Raw genomic sequence first — 17347 nt, forward strand, 5'->3', positions numbered from 1 at the left:
GAGGAGCTGCAAGAACCAAAGCTCAAGAGAAAGAATCTGTTATCTGGAAAGCTACAAGTCTTGCACTATGCAAATATGTCCTTTGAGGCAGATATCCTCGGGTGTTTGCATTTTGGGTTTCGTTCACATTTGTCACTTTATTATTGCTCAACAGGCCTTGCCAAGCTCAGTTCATTAGTATTTCCTTATGTTCTTTCTTCTGTCTTTAGTTTCTTCGTTCTTCATTCTTGCGTTTCGTCTGGTGTTGCCCCAACATGACAGCTCTGTCCATGCATAAGAGGAGCAGTTAAGCAACTCTATGATTTATTTCCCCCTGCTTTATGTTCCCAAGTACCCAAAGAAACATTGAAATAGCATAAAATGTAAAAACAGGCCAAAAATAACAAAAAAATAAATTGGTAATGAGGTGTATTTACATGTGAACTAGATGTGTAAAAACTGAAACAGGCCCGATCTATTAGTATAATCAGGATAAAGCGTTCTCCTCAGAAGTCCAGCTGCACATGTTTTGTAATGGAAATCCTCCCGATGTTATCGATTGCTTTTATCCCGAAATGGATCTTCCCTCGCCGTAGGTGCGAGTCCCGTGGTTGCATAACCTCATCAGATCCGCTCGGTTTGATCTGCTCATTGCTGTCTTTGTATTAATGGGCGCACCGTTTGTTCACTGGCGCTCGCACTCATGAATACGCATGCAGCACGGTGTCCTCACATGACAGCAAAGAAAGACAAAAACACGCAGAAAAGTGGTGCATAATAATCACTCGTGCGACGTGAAACGTCGTCAGATGGTAGGAGTGGGTTAGTGGTGTTGTGCTTTGGAGAGCTCCTTTTAATCTCTGGTGATCTCACTTACTGAACGCTGGTCACACGGTCTGTCCTGTCATGTTCCACCTTCTCCTCCTGGTGTGGCAGGAGAGCTGGGAAGGGGTGTAATTAGACTCTGGGGGAAATGCATCACTTCAGAGCACAAAGACGATGTGTGTTTGTGGGTCTGCAGGTGTGTGGAGGGAAGGTTTCCTCGGAGTTGACAGGAGGTGATCCACGCTCTCCAGTTCCAATTAATCACCTCCCGCCGCCCGCTTGAGCCGCCCTGCAGATGTCCTTGTTGACACCAGTCAGTCAATCTGAAATTCCCTGCAGAAAGACTATTTTATTTTTTTAAAATCTTTTTTGAAATATGTTTATAACTTTATTCAAATCATGGTAGACTGATGGAGCCTTACTTGCAGCATAAAGGTATTTTGAATTTTCTCAATTTTTTTTTTATCATCAAGAAATATTTTGAATTTTCATCACAATGCAAAAGCAAATAGTTCCTTTTTTATTATAACTAACCAAAAGCAGCATGACAGACAAACTGATTTGACTTTGATTTGATAGCTTTTTGTCTCTTATCTTAACAACACTGTTATACTATTTTAATGCTATTTAAATTGCTGATTTTTTGTTTTTATTCCAATTGACCTTTGAACTCAGCAGAACAGGTTCCCGTATTATGTATCAGGGGGGGATGATGTTTTTTTCTTTTCAAATGCACTCTTCATAAAACCCGATCCAGCTCGAGGTATTTTGCAACAAAGAACTGGCTGAGGCTAAATCATTTGCAAACATAGTTGAACATCTTCAGCCTCGTCTGAACCCATACAGGTAAAAACCTCTTACTCTTTCAGACCTGATGATTGTCTCCTTCTTCTCCATAGTAACAGCCCCATGGCAACAAGTGCTGCTTATATTCACTGCTTTCACATGTCCAGGCGTCACCAGCCTCATCACTCACAGCCTCCCTCTCCTCTTTTACTGTATGTCAGTGGGCCTGCATGCGGTTGTTTGCGTCTAAACGCGCCGCCTTCATGTGAGATGCGAGTAAGCCGGATCTTCTGCACCTGGGACTTTGTTTCCAGACTCCACGGGTGAGAAGGAGGACGGCTGACACCGTGAGTTCAGTACATGCACTGGGGTTTTTACTCAAGCGTTGTATCTATTACATGTGTTTTATCGATTTATTACATCCATTGTCTCCTTGAAAGTTACAAATGCAACTTAAGTGTTAAGTTGTTGAGATAGTGTTTGTTGTTATTGCTTGAGGTTTTTTTTTTGTTTGTTTTATCAGATTTGTATTTATTGCTTGAATAGCTAATTTACCTGTGCAAATCATACCAAAACATCAACCTATTTCCAGCAGATCCTGAGACGCAGAACAGGGATTTTGATTCTTCAGGGTTGTTATTTTGGTCTCCAAAGCAAAACCTCTTCAGGTGTTTAGCAGAGGAGACCAAAAAAAAAAGGCGCCATGGGGTCCAGTTCCTCATCCTTCCTCCCCAGAAACATTTACCTGGATGTTGATGGGAAGGTGCAGAAGGTGAGACTAATTGTGCATGTTCAAATGAAGAGTTTGAAGTATTGAACTTGATAAGTATTATGTATCAAATGGATCCACACTTAAATATGCACAGACTAGATTATGCATGAATGAAATTGTCAAGGAGCATAGAAAAAAAAACACATTCAAGAGCATTAAAGGTTATTGTCACCATCAGGAAGAGCATGCTTTCATTACTGAACAGACTAAATCTTTGTTACTCAAACCCTTTGCGGTTCACAAGCTCATTTATGGATTTATTGTTTTGTTATGCCTGCAAAAAGACAATGAGCACCAGAGAGAGAGAGACAGAAAGCTTGAACATCAAATGCAATAACAAGAACCAATACAAACAAAATAAATAAGAATAAATGTCTATAAACAACAAAAATGACATTTTTTAAATATTTTTGTCTGTTATATCGTTTTTCATGCACGTTTATCATTATATATTTGACCTGTTATATATCAGAGGATCCTTTTTTATTTATTAGCGCTAGCTAACATAAGCAACATAACTTTGACACAAGCAGAATCAAAATTAATATTGCTGTTTGTTTGTTTTTTCTCTCATATTTGCCCTATCTTTGAGTTTGTTTGCAAATTGTAGCTCAGTCATTTCAAATTAAATGAGTTCACTCTCAATAACATGAAAGAAAGAGCAGCAATCTGTCCGGAAAGGGCGTTTACTGCAACATAACCGTAAAACAAACTAAGAAAAACAAAAACTTCCAAACATAAGTTACCTGTTCAAAAGCAACCGTAGTATCCCAGAGGATTCAAGAACCATAACGAGGATCTAAAATTAGACACTGAAGGATGACAGTGAGCCTTAACAATGCTCACGTCTCTTCCTGCATCCAGAAATACATTTTTGAAAAACATAGTGCTCTAAGTGTTAATACATCTTGAATAACGTTTAAATAAATCCAGTTCAGCCTTCTATAAGTTTCTGGCTCAGGTTATTGACATGTCCTGATCGCTCCTCATCTGGTGATGTAAAACGCTGTTTAACTGGAGGCTTGGCTGTGACACACGTTGCTACAGGAGCTTCAAGCCCATGATCTGGACAGCGATGTGGTTTGTTTTTCTGCCTTACAGCTGGAGCTAATGCCCCTGCTCCCATGAAAACTACAGTTTTCTGGAACGTTGCTTTAAATCATTGTTCATTCCTTCAATTACACAGCCTGCAAGTGCTGACTTACTCTTGTAAACTAGACTGATTTGTTAGCATGTGACATCTATAAGGGCTCTGAAAAATCTCACACTCCAGCTGTTGTTTTCTATCAAAGTGTTCCCACACAGCAACGTTGCCTTTAGCTTATTCTGATTTATTCCTGAAACAGTCTAATAATCATTTCATTTTCTTAGATGCTGTTTTTAGATATTTAAATAAAAAAATACAATAAATTGTATGACCTCGATGTTATGAATTTGTGTAACATAAACGCTTTTTATGCAAATCGTTTGCCGTACGCTCTCTGCCGTCTGACCTTGGATCCGACTCTGTTGGGTTACGACGTTTCAGGTGGTTTTCAGTCGACACTGCAGTCCGTGTGACATCAAGGAACTTCTGTGTTCCTCATCCAACCTTCCCAGGTTTGTTGTTTGTTTTGGTTTCACATTCCAAAATCAGGAACGTAAATATACATATGTATGTATGTATGTATGTATGTATGTATAAAACAATTCGAAAAACTTACATATGCATGCATGCATGCATGCATGCATGCATACATACATACATACATACATACATACATACATACATACATACATACATACATACATACATACATACATACATACATACATACATACATACATACATACATACATACATACATACATGCATGCATGTATGTATGTATGTATGTATGTAAGTTTTTCGAATTGTTTTATGTTACAACCATAAACTTGAGGGGCTGAAAAAAAAAATGCCCACCAAACTATTCAGATTGGTTGTGTTAAGAAATACACTGAAGTTTGTGGTTTTAATGTAGCAAAACGTAAAACAAAAGGGTGTTGAACATTTTTGCATGTAATGCTCACATTTTTCTTCAAATCTTGTGCTCTTTCAACAGGAACACTGCCATTAAAGTTATAAATCCAGAAGGTGCCATGGTCTCTATTGATGCCACGATGCCCGCCAACTCTCCGAAGTAACTTACCAGACATACTGTAGAAATATTACAGCTTTGTTTCATTTTCCTCACTTTCCATGTTCTTAAAAAGGGCGGTTTTACGTAAAACAGTCAGCTCCTCCAGACTAGCGGCAGCAACAATTAGCAAACATCTGGTGGAATTGCAAGTCTGCAGAGCTTTTCATGTGAACTACTTCTCTGTCCAACACTCCTAATAGTTGTAGATGGGATAAAATGAACAAACATTGTTGTGACGATGTGGAGGCAGAGTGTTGGAAAGAGCAGGAGCTTCTTAAAGAGACAAAGGCCCAATTTCAAGGTGTCAAGTTATGAAGTCAAAAATCTTTTAAGTCATGTTTTATACATGCAGCATTTTTAATAACAACTGAAGGTAAAATAGTTACTTGATTGTGCAATAAAACAGCACAATGTTACTGGGAAATACATAATACCGCCCTTTTAAGATGTGGTTACATCCTTTGATGGATTCATCAGCTCTTTGAGCACTAAATGAACTTCAAAGTGACAGATGATATGAAAAGGGAGAGACAAATCTAACTAAAGTGTTCACATCTGATTTCTTAACAGTTTTCTATACAAAGTTGTCCCACTATCTATCGATCAGCCAGGAGGTAAACAATTTAAGAAAATCGTATGAGAAATTATTGAACTGGTGTTCAACGGCTCATCAGATTTGTATTCCTGCCACAGACAGGGAGGACATGTTTCAGAGCGTGTTGTCTCAGGTGGCAGAGCAGTTCACCAGGTAACACGTCTTCATCTTTTGTTATGTCTGAAGTTTTCCCGTCTCCGTTTCGCAAAATACCTGTGTAACGCTCTTGAAACCGAAGCACTTCCACGACAGTCCATTCCGCTGCCCTCAGAGGTAAACTGGATCACTTGTGTACTAAGCTGATTTCTCATTTGTTCTTATCTGTCTGACACAGAGCCTTTCGCATCAGCGAGCTGAAGTCTGAGGTCACCAACAGGTTGGCAGCGTTGGAAAAGAGAGTGGAAAGTGAGTGATCAACAAAAAGAGAGAAGCATCTAGAAAACTCTGATAGGGAACTCAAATTTATCACCTGGCCTGTTTCAGTGGAGGGTTTGAAAGTAGTCGAAATTGAAAAATGTAAGAACGATCTGAAGAAACTTCGGGACGAGATGACTTCAAGAGGTGGAAGTAGGTGAGACTTCAAACGTGGCAACACACCGAGTACATTATAACACCAACAATAGAAGATTTATGTACTCTGTCTACTTCTGACCTCAGGGTAAGCTGTTCATGCAAATTCAATTTCTCAGAAGATGGGAAGAAGGTCACACCTAGAAGAGACGTCCCCACTTACCCAAAGGTATTTTTCTCCACAACACATCCTCCGAAGTTCACAAAAGGTGTGTGTGTGGATTTCCTGACCGTGTTCGTTAATCTGCCACATTCAGTACACACTTTCTCAGGAGACCATCGAAGCGCTGAAGAAGCCGACGTTTGACGTTTGGCACTGGGAACATAATGAGGTTTGGTGATTTCCATCATTACACTTCAGTGTTATCCCTCTCACCTCCAAAAATGAAGGCCTATATATATTTTTTTGGTAACACTTTATTTGAAGGGGGGTGAATAAGACTGACATGACACTTTAATAAACATGACATAACACCTGTCATGAACATGAATAAGCCTTCGTGAATATTTATGACTGTTGTCATAAAGTGTGATTCGGTAAATTTTGACACTTTTAATACAAAGTTGACATTATTCAAAATGTCTTTATGACAACTTGACATTAACCAAGAAATCATTACTGTTTAAACTTTACCTTTAATAACATAAAGTTACCTAATTTTTAAAGTGCAATCAGTAATACTTTTAGAACAAATTTATATCAGTAATAATTTCTTGGTTAATGTCAAGTTATCATAACAAAGACATTTTGAATAATGTCAACTTTGTATTAAAAGTGTCATGATTTACCAAATGATGCTTTATGATAACAGTCATAAATATTCATGAAGGCTTATTCATGTTCATGACAGGAGTTATGTGATGTTTATGACAGTGTCATGTCAGTCTTATTCACCCCCCTTCAAATAAAGTATTAGCTTTTATTTTTTTCTTTCTCCGTTTGTGGCAACAGATGCTGAGTTGTCTGGAGTTCATGTACCATGACTTGGGACTGGTGAAGGAGTTTAACATGAACCCCATCATACTCAAACGCTGGCTGGTAAATAAAGCAGACACCCGTTAATCTACGTATTTCTGTTCGAAACACAGATTAATGTAATATTCTGCAATACAAACAGTGTGTGTTCTTTACTTTTTCAGCTGGCAATACAGGAAAACTATCGCAACAATCCTTTCCACAACTTTCGTCACTGCTTCTGTGTTAGTCAGATGATGTACGGCATGATTCACCTTTGCAACCTGCAGGTACGGTAGACATTTGGGCTCATTCTGGGCCTTTCAAAATTATTCACACATCCTAAACTTTAACAAAGTATGATGCATGCAATATTGAAGCTTGTTTTATTGTGGCAAAACGTACAAATATTCAAGAGATACGAAGCACTGAACACATCTCAATCTTATTTACTAAAACCAGATTAAAGACGATATTTCCAGTGAATTTCCAGCCAACAGGCTTGTTTCATCATCCATTGTCCTGCAGGGGAAGCTGACCCTCACAGATCTGGGAATTTTAATGACAACCGCAGTGTGTCATGACCTGGACCACCCTGGCTACAACAACACGTAAGACTCACTCCTACGTCTTTGGTGCTGTTGACATGTGCAGCACTGGAGAAACCCACTGACCCTCGTTATGTTTTGATATACTCTGCACAACGTTGTTGTTGATGAGCTGTGAAACTAGTTCAGCCTGGAGAGAATTCAGGTATGAAAACATTCCCACCGAGCAAATCGTGTTGATACGTTTGTGTCTGAGTTTCATGCAGGTGAGAACCTTATCAGAAAAGCTTCATGAGAACCCACTATCCAGCCTTCTCAAGTCCATTTTACTATGCCTTCCGTTTATCAGATACCAGATCAACGCTCGCACAGAGCTGGCGGTGCGCTACAACGACATCTCCCCGCTGGAGAACCATCATTGTGCTGTGGCCTTTCAGATCCTTTCGCTTCCTGAGTGCAACATCTTTGCAAATGTTGATCCAGAGGCATTTAAAAAGATCCGACAGGTGAAATTTTGGATATTTGACTCAAATCTTTTACAGTGCTGTCAGATAATCTGTGTATCATTCTGATTCTGGTTTCGTGAGAAATCAGCAAAAATCTTCTTATTTCTGTCCAGACTCATGAAAAAAAAAAACTTATCTTAACTTTTATAGACTTTTCTGTGGCATGATGATGGGTTCTCTGACAAACTCAGTATTTGGCAACAAAAAAGTTAGTCAAAATAAATCCATGTGACAAAATTTGACTACGTTTGTATGCCAGTGTATGTTGATTTCAGATCTAAATATAAATAGATAAGATTTTGACTTTCCTTTCGTGTTTTCAGGCTATTATCACCCTTATTCTGGCCACAGACATGGCCAGGCATGGCGAGATTCTCGAAGGCTTCAAGCAGAAACTGGATAACTTTGATTTTACAAACGAAGAGCACGTAATGTGTGTACGTAAACATTTCCACCAACAAAATCCCTATCTGTTTATTTTACTGTACTGCTACCCTTATGGATCTAGCCTTTTGTGACGAAACGTATCGCAACGAGGCCAAAGTTGCACACAACGCTTTTCTGATGAATGAGAAATTAAAACTAGAAATATGAGCAAAGCAGATTATTTTCACAGCTGCACTTGTTTTAGTCCTCAGCTCTTGGACACGTTGAATTTGAGTTTGAACAGGCTTTGTGTTTATTATTCCAGTTGCAGAAGGTGTTGATCAAGTGCTGCGATATTTCCAACGAGGTGAGGCCAACTGAGGTTGCTGAGCCATGGGTGGACTGTTTACTGGAGGAGTACTTCATGCAGGTGACTTAAGCTCCACGGGAATTTCCTTTCATCAGAACGAGCTAATCTTCGTGGCAAAATGCTAATGCGGTGACCTCTTCGGTTTGAAGAGTGACAGGGAGAAGTCGGAGGGCCTTCCAGTAGCTCCCTTCATGGATCGAGACAAAGTTACCAAACCCACAGCTCAGATTGGATTCATCAAGTTTGTCCTCATCCCCATGTTTGAGACCGCCATGAAGGTACTGGACAAATGTGAACACAGCACTCTCTTTTCTACAAAAATAGTTGTTTACTCTACATGTGTATTTTGACCAGCTATTCCCTCAGATTGAAGAAATCATGGTTCAGCCTTTGAGAGACTCTCGAGACCATTATGAGGAACTGAAGCAGCTTGAAGACTCAATGACAGAGGTAGGATCTGAGTTTGTTTTGTTTTTGTTTTTTTGCTTTGCACCCCTTATTTAGTTCAATTTGGCTACAAAAAAAAAGCAATGTGCGAGAGACACTGTGTTATACAGTTGTCAGTCTCAATGATCACCAAATTATTGACATTTTTCCAAAGCAGTCACAGGGCACTGACTGCTTTTTCCTGAGATGCATTTGTTCTAGATTTCACTCAGTCCAGCAACATTCAAACATTAGTGGGTACGCAGGAAACAGCAGGGGTGATTTTTTGCAAAAAAAACACTCATAAACATCCAACTCTCCCTCCAGCCCTCCAGCCAGACGATATTTAATACATAATCTGTAACAAACCCGAGCCACAAAACTAATCTATTTCCCCTCATTCTTTGCCAGAAAACGAATGAGAACATTTTTCCCCCTGCTTTAAAGTTCCAGTGTGAAACTTTCAGAGACATCTATTTGCATCACATCCCAAACTGCGCTTTTATTTGCTTCGAGTTTTGTAGCAGTCAGAGTCATTGTGTCTATGTTGTTCCGGGGCATCCAAGTTATAACCTCGATGCTACAGTAAACACTAGAATAAATGAGCAAAAACAGTTACTGTTTACATCCAATAAAACAATAAAATGTCGCTCTTACTCTTGTGACATCTAACATCAAGTCTAAACACACAACACTGACAACACACACTTTTAATTAAAGGTTGTGATCAAGATAAGAGTTTACAAGCATTTTTAAGTTATACATGATTGCAAAGTTCATTGGCATTAAACACACATAATTACTTTATAACTTGAATTATAATTCCTAATTCTGACAATAAAGCATGCCCACCAGTTATGGTGCATAAAAGGAAGATTGCATAGTGCCAACATAATAATAATAAAATAAAAAAACACCATAAGCATTTTCCTACTTTTCCCTGATTGCGTACAAAAGGCTGTGAAAAACTCTGAGTCTTCACACACACCAGCAGAAATCAAAGCTAGAGTCTGCTGACAGATTAGATCAGAGCATGAGGATTTGATTGGGAAGCTATAATGTAGAGAGTCTGTTTTGCTCTGTACCAGGATGAAGTCACTCAAACGTTCACACACACAAACACACGCTCTCGTCACATGCAAACGTAGAAAAAAATTTGAATGTGTGAAATGTGAAATAAAATCAGCTGAATTCTTAGTTGTGTTTTGTGTGTTTTAGTGTGAGTGCGGTGAGACATTTATAACCAGGAATGTTGCTGCACTTTCTCCACATTTGATTTGTCATTTCAGCTTTAAGAGATCAATTTGCTCCCATAATCCCATGTAATTGAGTTTCCTGGCAAATCTAAATTGTTCACTTTGAAAGCAAGCATAAAATGTTTTAGAGGGCTCACATGAAAGACAGAAACAAAACATGTTTGAGATCAGATGTGATATAAAAGACTTTGGTGAAAACAAGCTGGTGAAAATGTTGCGTATTTAGTCTTTTCTATTTTTCCCCCTTGAAGTTATGATTTTTTTTCTGAGGAGCTGAAATCATAACTTTTTTGATGTATTTCATAAATTTACTCCTCACTAACGATGTGGCTCTAAAACTTTGCCTCTTGCAGAAGTATTTATAGAACCGTTTATGTATTTTGCTTGGATGTTATGTGACAGACCAACACATAAGGCTTCCTGTTTCTCATGTGTTTGTTCACAGATTCTCCTCATCAAATTTGACTAAGACCTGGCCATTTTGGAAAGATTTAGTTTTGGGGGGGGTTTTATCTCTTGATGTGGAAACCTGATAGAAAAATATCCCCCAAAACCTGCAGTCATAACCTCAGGCAAACATGGCAACAAAGTCTTGAATCAGGGGGGATGCCACACTTTTCAAATTAATTTTTCTTTTTTAAACATTTTGAACACAATGTAGAATTTGCTTTTGTGCCTCCAAATAACTTGAACTTTGTGGTTGTGACGTTACGAAATGCAAAAAATAAAAAACTTTTGTAAGGCCCTCAATCAAGGTTTTTCAATATTGAATGGTCTTGCGCTATCTGAACTGGGCAATGGGTGTCTACTTATCTAAAACCCAGTCTTAACATAAACTTTTGTCCTTGAGGCAAAAATAATTCCTGCCTGCCTAAATTCTGTTCTTTTTTGATTGCAGGAGTCGTCTTTCATGAGCCGATTGAAGAAAGACTTGAAAAGTGAGTGAGGCCCCGGTGAAGAGATCCAGGGCTGCATACTGAAGATGACAGCTGAAGCAGGGGCCTTAGATAAAAGCGACACAGCTCTGCAGCATGCTGAACTAAAATTAGGCAATGCATTTCTTGAACTTTGACTTTGATTTTTTTCAGCAGATGATGAAAGGAGGTGCTGACCTCCCGTGCATATTTATGCCATGAAAGCATTAGCCTCTATAAATTTGCATTTGCATTTTCGTTTTATTTTATTTTATTTTTTTGGCAAAAGAGTCTGAGGGGGTTGCTTTCTCCAAACAGAAAGTAATTTATTTTAATTTATTATGTACTTTCACAATCTATAGAACAAGTTTTCTAGTTTACCAAAGTTTTAGCTGTTTAAATAAATGAATGAAATAAAATGGACCAGAGTGGCACATTTAAAATGAAATCCATCCATCCATTCATCCATCCATTTTCTGCCGCTTATCCGGGGTCGGGTCACGGGGGCAGCAGCTTCAGAAGGGAGGCCCAGACTTCCCTCTCCCCAGCCACTTCTTCCAGCTCCTCCGGGGGAACCCAAGGCGTTCCCAGGCCAGCCGAGAGACATAGTCCCTCCAGCGTATCCTGGGTCTGTCCCGAGGCCTCCTCCTGGTAGGACGTGCCCGAAACACCTCACCAGGGAGGCGTCCAGGAGGCATCCTGACCAGATGCCCGAGCCACCTCAACTGGCTCCTCTCGACGTGGAGGAGCAGCGGCTCTACTCTGAGTCCCTCCCGGATGACCGAGCTTCTCACCCTATCTCTAAGGGAGAGCCCAGCCACCCTGCGGAGGAAACCCATTTCGGCCGCTTGTATCCGTGATCTCGTTCTTTCGGTCATGACCCAAAGCACATGACCATAGATGAGGGTGGGAACGTAGATCGACCAGACTCTGACACCGGTCATACAGGGACCTGACAGCCCGTATCAAAGGGCCCGGTACCCCATACTCCCGGAGAACCCCCCACAGGGCCCTCCTGGGGACACGGTCGAACACCTTCTCCAAGTCCAGAAAACACATGTAGACTGGTTGGGCAAACTCCCATGCACCCTCCAGGACCCTGCTGAGGGTGTAGAGCTGGTCCAGTGTTCCACGACCAGGACGGAAACCACACTGCTCTTCCTGAATCCGAGGTTCGACTATCCGACGGACCCTCCTTTCCAGGACCCCTGAATAGACCTTAACAGGGAGGCTTAAGAGTGTGACCCCTCTGTAATTGGAGCGCACCCTCCGATCCCCCTTTTTGAACAGGGGGACCACCACCCCAGTCTGCCAATCCAGGGGAACTGCTCCCGATGTCCATGCGATATTGCAGAGTTGCGTGATCCAAGACAACCCTACAACATCCAGAGCCTTAAGGAACTCCGGGTGGATCTCATCCACCCCCGGGGCCCTGCCACCGAGGAGCTTTTTGACCACCTCGGCGACCTGGTCCCCAGAGATTGGAGAGCCCAACCCAGAGTCCCCAGGCTCAGCTTCCTCAACAGAAGGCATGTTGGTGCGATTGAGGAGGTCTTCGAAGTATTCTGCCCACTGGCCCACAACGTCCTGAGTTGAGGTCAGCAGAACGTTACTGTCATACTTTCATCTTTTAATTAATTGTCCTTTTGCATTTACTTTTTAGTGAAATACAGTGCATGAAGTGTGTTACAAACAGTGCGACTTGCCAAGCCCTGTGTACTTATGTTCAATATAATGTATATAGGAGACATAAGAAAATGCTCCAACTCTATAGGACCTCCTGCTGCACCAGATGTTACACAGTAAAGAGCTACAACAGCAGCATTTGCACACACTAAATAAGGAAAACCTTTATTCTTGAAAGTTGTATTCATTTACTCAAATTTTTATTCTAATTTTGTCATTTCTGTTGGTTGAGTTAAAGCCTCAATTGTTTTTTCTTTTTTTGTTGTTAAAACATTAAACTTAAGTTTTTAAAGCTCTTATAAACATCCATTTATGGTAAAGTGTTTAGTTTTACCATAATTAGAGAACTTTGCTTAAAATCATGTACTGTACAGTGTTGGGTCGGTCCTGCAGACCATAATTCTCTGCTCTAAGATGTAAATCAGCTCAACTTTGAATACTCTCTTACTTCATAACAGACTTAATCTCAAGTTTAATCTAGTTAATTTCAACACTACCATAAAGTTATGTCAAATGCAAATTTGATCCGGTTTTAATGCAGTGCAGTGAGAGTCAACAGCTTTTACAAAAAAAATGAGAAACCAGCCGATCGCATCCAATCTTTACTCTGATTTGCACCTTTGTCCTGAGAAAACATGGGGTGACTGTGGAGCCAAAATAAACTCTCCTTTAATAGGAAAAAAACCTCAAGTAGCAGCAATTTGCCTTGTCCAGTTTAAAACTAAGCAGGCAGGAAAATACATGGAACAAAAATATGAGACCTGAAGCGGCAAGTAGATCAAAAATAATCCCAACTGTTAATGGAGAACAAAATCAAAGTGAAAAGTGAAAACTGGTCCTAAGCTAAGACAACCCAAACTTAGCTAAAAAAATTAAATAAAATAGATTTAGGCTCAGTCTTAAAAATAGACAGGGTGTCTGGCTCATAGATAAAGACTGGGAGTTGGCTCCACCGGACAGCAGCCTGATAACTTCCAGACCTGCCCCCCAGAGGAAAGTTTTAGTAGGGTCGGTGTCCTGCAGCTTTGTGACGCAACACACCTGAATCAAATGACTCATTATACAGTCAAGTTCTCTCCACAGTCCAGCGAATGACCTCAGTATTCGACTCAGGCGTGCTGAAGCAGAAACACGTCTAAAAGTTGCGGTACACCCAGCCTCGAGAACCGGATTTAAATGCGATGTTTATACAGCATAAACAAAACATCTACTGTGAATTGGATTAATTAAAAACCTTTCTCCACATAACCAAAAAATATTAGACATGGTCTGTCACTTTGGCAAATTTTTAGTTATCATTCCTACTTTAAAGTACTCAACCATTTCTGCACATCTCATGTCTTCGAGAGCCGAAACAAAACGCTGCCTCACCTTGTTAAGTTTTTGTCGATTTAGGAGGTGGTGTGATGGTATCCTTGTTTTTTGTAGTGGCCTTTATTTGACAGTAGTTTGACAGGAAAGAGGAGGAAGATATGCGGTAAATGTCGCCAGGCCGGGGGTCGAGCCGGTGACCACCAGCACGAGGACTAGGGCCTCAGTATGTGGGTTGTGCTCTGCCCCTGCGTCACCACAGCGCCCCCTGATAGTGTCTACTTTTGCGGTATTGGTCAGGACTCTGATGGTGACATTTTGGATGAGCTGCATTGGTGGAGTTAGTTTTTACCTGTAAAAACACTGTGACACTGTAACGTAACCCTCTCAAGGTAATAGCAGACACCAGTTTCTCTGTCTTGTTGACAGAAAAGCAAGACCTATGTTTTGATGTCTCACATCTTTCCCTCTCTGAACACATTCTCAGTCTACAACAGAATACAGCTTCAAAATAGTCATATACACAACTCATGTGCTCTCAGTGATTTAAAAGTTCAGGCAAAAGCATAATAAGTTATAGGAGCGTAGTTGACGGCTGGTTTTTATGTTCGTGTAAAGCGTAGAAAATCTTCTACATGTTCCCACCCCACCATCATTACCCGGAGCGTTTCGTTCAGCTGTTCTATGGCAAACGCTTGATACACCTCTCATGAGTCAAACTCATCCCTACTTTTTCCCAAGTGACGACAACCCAAAGGTGTACTCATGGAAACCCGCTCCACGGTCCACACCCACTTTTCCTGCCACAGATTCCCTGCTAGCCACATGGACGTTGGTGGTTTTCCTCCGGGTACTTCATGCTGTTTTTATGGATGCCTTTTTATGCAGCATGTTGTAAATTACTCTGTTATTACTTCACCCTTAGGCTACATCTGACATCCGCTAAATGCCAACTGTGTAGATCTGATGAAACTATAGGACTACACACCGGATCAACAACGTTTGTGCTCTGCTTTAGGTGGAAGGTTTGCCTGAATTTTTTGTAATTTATGTGGCATGACTAAACTGCATTTGCAGCCCATCAGCGCGCAATCTATTTTGATTAATGTGTTCATTTCCCTGTCAGTTTGAGTGTTATTCCGACTTAAGCTACTAAAGAGATAATCTTGAGGCAACAACAGAGAAAACAGCAGACCACATGCTTCAGTGGCTGCTCAGATGAAAGAGGAGAAAAAGCTTATTTGGGACTTGAATAAAGGTAATTACCCACCACCTTCACCACATAGCGTGACAGAGTGTTGAGATTTATCACGTAAGGAATGTCGTAATCAAATTATGTTTTATCTCATCGTATTACTGCCCTGTTTATTGCAGTGCTACCGATAAATAAGATGAGTCATCTATAATTAATGCCTAAGGTATGCTTAATTAAAAATAGATGATGGAACATGTTTATGTTAGAGATGTTTTTGAGGTTTTTTGGTGAGATGCGAGCAGCTTTCAATCTCTTTTTTTTTACAACAGTCTCTAACTTGTTGACTGGTGTTTTTCATGAAATCAACACTAATTAAATCTGCTCATATTTAAACCTCTGTAGCTGTTTTGTTTGCCAGCAGGCAGGCAGGGCGTCACATAACAGCACACTGCCGCAATACTTCAGCTGCTCTGTTTGTGGATATGAAGGGAAATACATTAATTATATCTGGAATAGTTTAATGGAATAGTTTAATTGAGTGTTTATAAATATATATCCATCCATCCATTTTCTTGCACCCTTGTCCCTTAGTGTGGTCGGGAGGTGCTGGTGCCCATCTCCAGCTAACGTTCCGGGCGAGAGGCGGGGTCACCCTGGACAGGTCGCCAGTCTGTTGCAGGGCAACACAGAGACACACAACCTTGCACACACACACTCAAACCTAGGGGCAATTTGGAGAGGCCAATTAACCTGACAGTCATGTTTTTGGACTGTGGGAGGAAACCGGAGTACCTGGAGAAAACCCACGCACGCACAGGGAGAACATGCAAACTCCATGCAGAAAGACCCCCGGCCGGGAATCGAACCCAGAACCTTCTTGCTGCATATATATATATATATATATATATATATATATATATATATATATATATATATATATATATATATATATATATATACACATCCCTATTGTTGGTTTAATTTCTTCCTGTTTTTTCTGATATCGCTGGTTATTTATTTCCACCTATTTTTTTTTCTTCTTATATTTCCTCATGCTGAGCTAAGAGGCTGCTTTATGTGTGCATGTTTTTTTTATTTTTTTTATTTGGCAATTAAACCACAGACCTTCAGTGTTCGGAGCCGAAATGTCACATACCTCCCACAACTTTCATGGAGCTCTAAATCTGCACTGGTGGTCTCACAAATCCTGATCTCAAAGCCAGGAGAGAGTTTGAAAAAGAAACACGGGCGTAATTTGATCACGCTTAATCCCTTTTTATCTGGTTTCATTCACACTTTATCAGATTAAAGAGCATGTGAGAAACGCGCAGTCAGGAATGCTGATTGAAACTGATAAAATGTTTGTCGTTTGAAAAGAAAAAGGAAAAACCCACTTTGTGTGACAGCACAGGTAATTTCTTGTAAATGATGATGCAGTGATTGACATGTTGTGACTTTCGATTATTTGTAACACAGACGAGATTAAAAAAAATTCCAACAAACGATACCAAGCAGGGTCTCTTGTAATTTGAATGCCATATTTTCTATCCAAATTTTGTCAAATTTACAAAACAAAAAAAGTTTAACACCATAACTTAACAACAAACATACAATTACTTTTTCATAAACATATTCTCCAGTAAATGTACTCCTTGTTACTGTATTTATACGACACTTTAGGCTCCAAAGACCCAAAACGTTCTCTGGTTACAGGACAACGGCAAGACTGGCCTGTTTTCACGTGACCAAGCAAATCACGCAAACAAAGGCGGGCAGCAGCAGGGATGGCTAAACTATCCAGGAACTGACACCCACACTCCCAAGAATGCCGAGCTCCTTGTTTGATCATTAAACTGCGAGGACACAAGCTGGATTTACTGATGACAGCTACATCCCCGCTAATAATGGCAAAACGTCAAAGGTCACAAGGGAGAGTAAAGGATAAACAGTGTTTCTACATTTTTGCACCAGCACTTCGAGACCCGGTGGAGGAGAGAGAACAAAGAGTCTTGGAGGATGGTGTGGAGTGATGTGTAAAAAAATATTTTCACCCTCAGGTGAAACCTCAGTTCATTTTTTTATGATAGAAGAGTTCAGATGTGTTCAGAAATGTGAAGTGGTTGGG

The 17347-nt window shown here is 40.3% G+C and overlaps 1 protein-coding gene across 5 annotated transcripts; it reads left to right on the forward strand.

Annotated features, from left to right (window-relative positions):
• The first annotated feature begins 1510 nt into the window (after window positions 1-1510).
• pde9ac (phosphodiesterase 9ac) lies at window positions 1511-11453 on the forward strand. Of its 5 annotated transcripts, XM_081614492.1 has the most exons (20): window positions 1511-1650; window positions 1812-1937; window positions 2186-2362; window positions 3891-3961; window positions 4447-4524; window positions 5095-5138; window positions 5218-5272; window positions 5454-5524; window positions 5603-5690; window positions 5777-5858; window positions 5947-6021; window positions 6642-6728; window positions 6830-6934; window positions 7173-7255; window positions 7542-7698; window positions 8022-8135; window positions 8390-8494; window positions 8584-8712; window positions 8789-8884; window positions 11015-11453. In XM_081614492.1, the coding sequence occupies exons 3-20, from the start codon at window positions 2294-2296 to the stop codon at window positions 11060-11062; spliced, it is 1557 nt and encodes a 518-aa protein (XP_081470618.1). In that variant the 5' UTR covers window positions 1511-1650; window positions 1812-1937; window positions 2186-2293; the 3' UTR covers window positions 11063-11453. The 5 variants fall into 5 exon arrangements, with proteins under 5 accessions (XP_081470618.1, XP_081470619.1, XP_081470620.1 ...); XM_081614493.1 differs by lacking the exon at window positions 1511-1650 and having other exon boundaries at window positions 1729-1937; window positions 2245-2362; XM_081614494.1 differs by lacking the exon at window positions 1511-1650 and having other exon boundaries at window positions 1729-1937; window positions 2259-2362.
• Window positions 11454-17347: the final 5894 nt, after the last annotated feature.

This window comes from Poecilia reticulata, chromosome 13, assembly GCF_904066995.2.
Source record: "Poecilia reticulata chromosome 13, P_reticulata-male-v2, whole genome shotgun sequence".
NCBI lineage: Eukaryota > Metazoa > Chordata > Actinopteri > Cyprinodontiformes > Poeciliidae > Poecilia > Poecilia reticulata.

What these genes read in the sequence shown, in the direction of transcription:
- pde9ac (XM_081614492.1), top strand. Translation starts at nt 2,294, where the DNA reads ATGGGGTCCAGTTCCTCATCCTTCCTCCCCAGAAACATTTACCTGGAT. An exon ending in ATCTATCGATCAGCCAGGAG is followed by an intron (nt 5,139 to 5,217) that starts GTAAACAATTTA and finishes TTCCTGCCACAG; the next exon opens with ACAGGGAGGACATGTTTCAG. An exon ending in GTTGGAAAAGAGAGTGGAAA is followed by an intron (nt 5,525 to 5,602) that starts GTGAGTGATCAA and finishes GGCCTGTTTCAG; the next exon opens with TGGAGGGTTTGAAAGTAGTC.